General features: G+C 41.1%; 1 protein-coding gene across 1 annotated transcript in view; it reads left to right on the top strand.

Moving 5' to 3' along the window:
* The window catches only part of ACAD11 (acyl-CoA dehydrogenase family member 11), a 71,123-nt gene that overhangs the window by 544 nt on the left and 62,486 nt on the right, over window positions 1-8,093 (top strand). The window contains 1 exon segment of the mRNA XM_025200273.1: window positions 6,177-6,326. Within this exon segment, the coding sequence (XP_025056058.1) occupies window positions 6,177-6,326 (150 nt within the window).

Below are 8,093 nucleotides of genomic sequence, written 5' to 3'. Positions count from 1 at the left end.
CACCCCGGGTACCAAGCTGGTGCAGGGCCATGCAGAGCTCAATCCTGGTGCACAGAGGACGTGCAGGGTTTTGTTTTGGGTTTTTTTTAAAGGAAAAATTTTCAGGTCCTGGGTCAAATCAGTCAAATCGGCCAAATCAGGTCCAAATACATTTGAATCATTCAGGAACCATATGTGGCCCTGCTACCGGCAAGTATCCTCAGCCCCAGCCTGGGCATTCAGATACTTCCAAGTCCTTTGGCAGGCATCCTATGTGCAGGCCTAGGCCCGGAGGCTTGGGGTTTGGATGCCCCCAAGTTTCACTTGTCCTCAACCAAGGGCTGCAGGAGCAAGCTAGGGAGGGGTTTCCCATTTCCATAAAGTCGGCATGTAGCTGAGACCCTTCTACTGGAAGCAGGCCAGTGGGAGGCTAACTATGAGGCTCTTGTAGGGAGTCCTGTCCACAAGCAGAGAAGGGTGCACCCTCCACTACACACTGCCATTTTAATTGCATTACCTTGGTCAGGGTACTTCCCATGCCACCACTGTGTGTCATGTATTTCCCCTGCAGGGCCCTGATTCCTGCATGTGGGGCTGGGCTGAAGTGGCACGGGCATATTTGTCTACTTTTAAAATGTGGGCCCAGCCCACCAAGCCTCTCATTGGCTTCCCTTAGGCAGGGAGGCTATAGGCAAAAGGGACAACAGATTTCTTGATACAAATCTCAAGTACTGCAGGGCCCTGAAGCCCTGATCTTCATGTGCAGGCCTGGATAGAACCCAGCCCATGGGGCCAGGTGGAAGAAGCGCTGGGCCCTGATCTTGGCACTCAGGACTGGCACAGAGCCCTAGACCCCAGTCCTGGCACATGGGGCCAGACAGAGGCCACAAAAGGCCCAAGGTCCCCATCCTATCGTGCAGAGTCCAGTCCAGCCTGGAGACTGGCCTCATGCCACTCACTTCACTCATGTGGCCAAAAGGTTGATTGCTGCGGTAGATGTTTTCTGTTATCTCTGTGTGAGTTGCCCTGTTGTAAAAACTATTTCACTGTGCTCAAAGCTTATTTACTCAGCATCAGGAGCCTATTCTGCACTGGGTGTAAGTGCCATGGGAATAAATTTGATTTGATTAAAGAAGTCTTTGCTTGTGCCTTTTCTTGCTTTCTGTGATGGAAGTAAGTAGATGAGTAATACACAGATGTTTAACAAATCCTTAATTTAAAAAGGGCTTTTAGAGACTCTCTTATCTTGTATTTGAAAAAAAGGGACCAGAGAAATTAGCCTGTGTATGATTTAAAATAACGTATTTGTAAAATGCAATACGATTGCAAATTTTAAGAGATTAAGAATCAGGTAATAGGACTGCAAAAGACTTAAGTATAATCCCTTACCGAAACATTGGAAATCTTGGTTATATCATTGTAAATCACATCGATAACCTTGCGGTAACACCCTAAGTAAAAAACAAAGCTAACTTTAAAAAGAAATATTGTTGATGGCTCCATAATGAAATTTACTGCGATAGAATGGACAAAGTGGGTTTATGCCATACACAATTAATACTGTATTTACTCAAGTATAAGATGAGGTTTTCACCCCAGTCAGAATGGAAGAAAATGCTCCTCTTATATTTGCATACAAGGAAACCTCATTAAATACATTGTCTATCATTAAACTGTTGCCAACAGCAGTATGTGCTCAATAATGGAAGCCATCTATGACATTGACTAAATGCAATCAATACTGAGCATGACAATAAAGTACATGGCCCATATAGGGCAAACATATTGAAGGGAACTTACCACGACAATAGGTTAGTACAACCCATCTCAGTAAGACATGGCAATACCCACTGCACTCCCCCATAACACTTGACACATTTTAAAGTCATGGTGAGCCACTACATTGCATACATTTCTACTTCCTGTTCACTTCCACACCTGTGCCATACCTTTCTTTGCCATTTCCAGTAACTCCTGTTTCTTCAACAGCCTTCAGTGTCTGGCAGACATCTTCAAACCAGGCCCCAAACATTTCACCCAATACTCATCTGTCACCGCTTCCTTCAGCCTGTCACATACGCTTAGTGTGGCTTAAACCTGCATGAGGTGGACCTGGATCAGGTTGCCTTGTGCCTCACCTGCATATACATTTTTGCAGGATCCCAGGACTCATGACAAGAACACCTGTGGGGGGCACATAAAGTGTGTGTGTGTGTGTGTGTGTGTGTGTGTCGGGGGGGCGGGTCTTGAGAACACACACATACTGACTAGTGCTGAGCTATAGGGTCACCTTTGCTTGAAATGCTGTTGACTCTGCTGGGGCCCAGACCAATGAACTGTATGGTAAATCATGAGCCTTTTGGCTTAGGCCTAATATCTTGCATGGCTTTGATACTATATATAAGTAGGTATAAAAATATGTTTATGGAGTACCTATGCAAAAGCTTGCAGCAGTTTCAAAAAAGGTGATATGCATCAATCCTGGATGAAATAAGTCTATGGGTACCCGTAGTAATTAGCCTATTTGCAACTTACTGTAGGCATATTTATTTCAAAATCAGCGTTTACATATTTGCCTATCATTTCCATGTGCTCAGGGAGAGCAGCCTGTGACAGCAAAGAGTGGGTAGGGGGCTGCAAGGGGATGAAGGTTGGGAGTAGAGGGTAAGGGGGCCACCAGACCCCCCAGATTTATTTTCCCTGCTGTAGCAGTGGAAACAGGACAAATTCAATTCAGATTCCCACATCCAATAATTTAGATTCTATATCTGGAAAATTATAACAAATTTATACATTTTCCAGATACAGAATTGAATTATTGAGGGGATAAGCTTATAATCAGGGTCCTCTTGTATTCACATAAATACAGCAAGTTATACAAGGGTACTTATCAGGTAGGAAAGGAAACAGCACCTTTTTCAAGCGGTAAAAATGAATACATCCAAAACATCTTGAAGGCCACTGGCATAATCCACACGTATGATTTAATAAAATTTGCTGAGTAGTGGGGATTATTAGTTTCATCCTTTAAGTTAAATGTAATACTAGTAAAACTGGAATTTCTAGAGAGGAAAAAGAAAGAACAGACAAAGAGCAATATAAAAACATGCAAGATAAAATTTGTGTCAAACGGGGAAAAAAACCAGAATCAACTGGAATTGTGCAAATACAACGATGCTTCTTAAAAAATGTGTGGACTTTACTAGGCACAATAAATGTGCACATAAGAGAGAAAAAAAAGCACAAGAAAATTAAGATGTAGAAGATGAGCGGGGCTGCTTAGAAAGCAACTTGTGAGAAAATATTTTTTTCTAAAGAAATATAGCATCTAAAATGAGAACAGAGGAATAATCAGTTAATTAAAAAAACCTGACATTCCTTTTATTATATAATTCAAATCTATAAATGAGATTCAAGTACTGAAATGTGATGGCATCTTCTTATCCATGAAGTTCTGCTCGTACAACACAAACAGACAGCATGTGCAGAAATCAAAAGGCCAACCTTCTGAAGGTATGCTTCTTTTAACGAATTCTTCCCTCTCACCATAAGCCTCCAAATTGCCCAAGGTCTTGCCACACTTTAATTCCCTTTATATAATCATCACACCACCCATTCTAGCAGTTCCAACAGACTTCAATCTCAAGATGTAATTCCTTCAAGAACAGTCAGACTCCTTGGATAAGGCTTCAGTAAGTAGAACAAAGGTATAACACTGTGTACATCAATAAAAAACTTCATATTTATAAATAGTACCTTTATTACTTTTAATACTTGAATATTGCTCATTTAGATTAGCCAGTCATCACAAGGCTGTGATTGTTAAGTGCTCGCTGAAAGGGAGCCCTGAACTAGTTGAAGTCTCTAAATCACGTCACTATATAAATCATTCAGTAAAAAAGAGTAGATGGGGTTAATTCAGAAGCATATTTTGCCATCAGCTGTACTTGTAGCTCCTCTTTAAATCAACTCTATAGAAGTACAGATGTGAGGAAAAGATACTGCTAACTGTACGTTCAATAGCTAGATCAGGAAAAAAAAAAAAGTATGCATGTCATAGTGTTCTCCAGGCAGTGATGTCTCAGGATGGCTGCTGCCTTGTCCAGTGTCTGGAAGAGCCCTGAAGCCAGCCCAAGCTTGGCTTCTAAAGCAAGGGGGGAGGTGGGTTTCTTTCCCATTCTGAGACCTTAGCCTTACAGTCTCTCACCTTCCCTTATTCTCCATGTCCCTGACTCAAGGACAGAATCCAGTTCTGCTCCTGAAAGAGGGACTTCAGCTCTTATTTGGGCGACCCAATGCAACCCACAATTCCAAGCAGCTCAGCAGATAGTTTCTTCATTAAAGGGGATTAATGGTGCCAGCCAGCCAGCCAGAAGTTCTCCGTCCCCTCCAAAGGGGGTAAGCAAGATAAAATTGCTCTGTCCACAGTCCAGCCTGCATAGCTCTGAACACCCTTAAAGATACTCAGCTGTTCCCTTTGCAGTCTTTCTACCTCCCAGAGCTCCTCCACTTCTCTCAGTCCACAGACTTCTCTGGCCAGGTGCTGCCAAGCTGCCTTTTTTCCCCAGACTTCTCTTCTTTTGTCATGTTTATCTTCTCTGGACATCAGGGCATCTCACATTTGTTGATTTGTCAATAAAGCCATTCAAGACTCTAGCTCCATCTCATCTTCTCCTGCAAGTAGCCAGCTCTTAACTTATTAGCCCGTGCACAAAGAATGAAAACTCAGGCACACAACATAATGATAATGTAAACAGTTTACACAGAAATATTAAAATAAAACCCGTAGTCCTTCACAGTGTAAGGGATTGGTAAATTGGAAATGGCTACAAAGAAGACAGTTAAGGTTCATGATAAATTTAATCATATAGTCCTGTAATGTATTTACTGATATTCCTATATATATCGTGTGCATTTAGAATGCATATATAAAAAAACATTAGTTTGGGATAGCTGCCTCAGCTAACGAATTATACAGATCAGAATTTGAAAAAACTTACGTGATACCGATAAACACAAACTTTATACTACTAGCCAACATGATATCCTTTAGACAGACTCTGAAGTACCAAAAGTGTTACTTAAATGTTGTTTGTTAACCATATAACCAGTTATATACCCAGGTGAGTGGATAACTTATTGATTTTTATTTTTGTGTACTCTTGTTGCATAAATCTGAAAAAGCCCCAAACATAGAATGCTTCTCTTTCGCTCCCACATATATCATAAAATACACACACATGCACACACAGTCTGTCTGTTTGTCAGTCTGTCTGTCTCCTCCCTCGGTGAAGTCTCCAAGACCAGTGTGCAGAAATAATATTAGTTTTTGGGGAGTTGGTTTTGTTTTTTTAAGGAGGGTCTTATTTTCTCTTTTTAAGAAAGTGACTTTTGAGTGCTCTGTATTCAACGTGATTTACAACAGTAGTATTAACGCAAAGTAGCAATGGAGTTTATGAAGTGGAAGAAAGTGACTTACAAACACACCCTAGTTATATGCTCACAAACCCTGAATGTGGAGAGAGAAATACGAGTTACTTTGAACTTTGGGATGTCCAGACCATTCATTTAGTGAATGCTTAACAGGATGTATTTATATTGTGTGTCCATATTCTCCAATACTTGATGTAGTGGAAGAGTGATGATGTAACTATGATGGTCCAGAAGTCAAAAGGTAATGATTTCTTAGGGTGTTATTTTTTATTGGATCAACTATGTAGTTCAGGTAAAGTTAAACAAGCTTTTGAATGTAAGGCATTCTTTGTCAGGTCTCTGATTACAGGAAGCCAGACAGCAAATGAAGCACAGCATAGGGGAGGGACTGAGAGAGATGATCAGGAATAGCCCACACCTCATTAAACAGACGAAAAAAAGCTGATTACTGGTAGATCATCAAAAGATGGACTTGGGCGTAGGTAAATTTCACCTTCCTTGTGTAGAAAGAATTCACAAGCTGGATAAATTGTAATGGGACATAAATCCAATATTAGTGTTTAGTCCTTGGTTCTTAGTGTCCAGCCAGCTTATCACTGGTGGTAAGAATCACCTTAAGAAATCCTTGCTTCTCTAATAGTTAGGGTTTTTTAAATATGTTTATTGTTCCTGCAAAAAAATAAACATGCAGCTTCTTTGTAAAAAGGATTTTTTTTAAAGTTGTATGAAAATGTTTAAAGTGTGATTTGTGCTTTGCACTCCAGACAGAAAAAGACAAGGAGCATTCACACAGAATATTCAATATGGAGGAAAATTTTTAAAAGCACTTTACACCTGTGCTCCATTTTCAGGAGCTTAAATCTCACAGACAAAGATTCGTGTTTCTGTGTTTATGTAGCTTCTGGAAACAGAAGGTAAGCTCCTATACCAGCTTGACACTTCAAAATGTTTAGCCATGCTGTAATGAAGAGAGCAACAAGATATTAGGTAGAGATTTGTGGGCATAAATAAGTAGATAACAAAAATTATTTTATGGTAATTGGTATAAACTAGTACACAGCTGGAAGATCAAATATACTTATTTTAAATTAATTTGATGTTTTAGTCTCTTGGGGCCTTTGTACACGCCACAAACTTAGCCTTTAAAGCAGCTTAAATGCCCTTTTGCACCACTTTAATGGCGTTGCTGTTTGCATTCTTGGTGGTGTATTCTGCTTTAAATGACTTTGGAACGTAGCAAGATAAAACACCTCTCTGGTGGCCAGGAGCCTGATTTTCCCCCCCACCTTTAGAGCCTGCTTGCCTGAGCTGCACGGGAGGCCTGGTGCTTCTCTCCATAGCTGCCAGGGGACTGGTGCTTCCCTCCTCAGTGGCAGTGCCTCCTGGGCTGGGTACCAACAAGTGGGTGCCACCGCACCACCACCACCATAGAGGGAAGCACCCCCCCTGCAGCTGTGGAAGGAAGTGCTGTGACCCCCCATGCAGCTCAAGAACTGTTCAGCCCACTGGCAGCTCACCACCCCCCCCTCCCCCCTAACCCTCCCCCAGCTGCCAGAGAGGCAGGTAAGGAATCAGGCCCCCACCCTTGTATACATGCCAGGGGGGTTTAAGTTTAGTTTAATTCTCCCTAAGTTGAAATTATGGAAACAGTGGGTCTTTTAAAAGCTACCGTTTCAATTTACAGAGAACTAAACCAAATTAAATGCCCGTGGTGTGTACAAGCACCCTATACCTGTACATGCCACATATAGGGCATAATGGATCTTAAGATAGACTTGAATGAGAAAAAGGTTCTGGCTATGTGGATGAGCTCAGAGCTTTCAAGATGAAGGTCAGAAGTTTGAAGGGGACATGGTGGAAGAAGATGTCACTGGAAGGATCTGAAGAGGTGGGGGAACTAGTCAAATTGCCAGGCAATATATAAGTTTGAAAAGCATGATTAGCAAATTTATTTGCCTTAAGGATTGATAGTACATGACATGGGTATGGGTGAACTATTAAGTTCACCCAGAATTATAGACTGTAAATAGATGTCTCCTTTGACCCGGGCCTGATCGTCCCATGGTTTGACTTAGATTGAAACAGGCACACCACAGTCATTTACACTTGTTACTCTTCCATGCTGCATTGCTGCTTCTCCAAACGAGTTCATCTTGGGAAAGAACATTAGCATATCTTATCCTGTATACTTCATAGGGACTTGAAGCAGGAAAGTGGACTTTTACACCTGTTTGATCCCAGTGACACCTGTAGGATAAATGTGATATCTATTTACAGCCTTGGTGATTTTAGTGTGGCTCAGTATAAACATAAAATTTCACTTGGAGTTGCAGGATTGGGGGTCTTAGTTCACTGACTTTCTTAGTATTTGCAGTCTTTAAAATCTATTTTGTTGCAAGAAAAAGCAAGTTTATACAAGTGTATATACTGATGCATTTTTCTAAACCTAACTTAGAAAGTCTTTGAGACTAGCATGCTCCAAGATGAGCTTTGAAAATAGACTGATTTTTCATGATACCTACAGAAGAACAAAGCTAGAGGAAGTATAATGTATTCATTGTCAAACAAGAAATCTTTGGCCAAACTGGGCCAGAATACAGAGCTCCAGACTTTCCAAAGTATCATTTGCTGCTTGGTAAGGTTGTGTGTTTAAAAGACAACCCTTGAATTAGGTACCCTTT

Source organism: Alligator sinensis, unplaced genomic scaffold, assembly GCF_000455745.1.
Source record: "Alligator sinensis unplaced genomic scaffold, ASM45574v1 scaffold54_1, whole genome shotgun sequence".
In the NCBI taxonomy this organism is placed as follows: Eukaryota; Metazoa; Chordata; order Crocodylia; family Alligatoridae; genus Alligator; species Alligator sinensis.
Note: the sequence above shows the minus strand (reverse complement) of the source record. Positions and strands in the feature narration are given on the sequence as shown.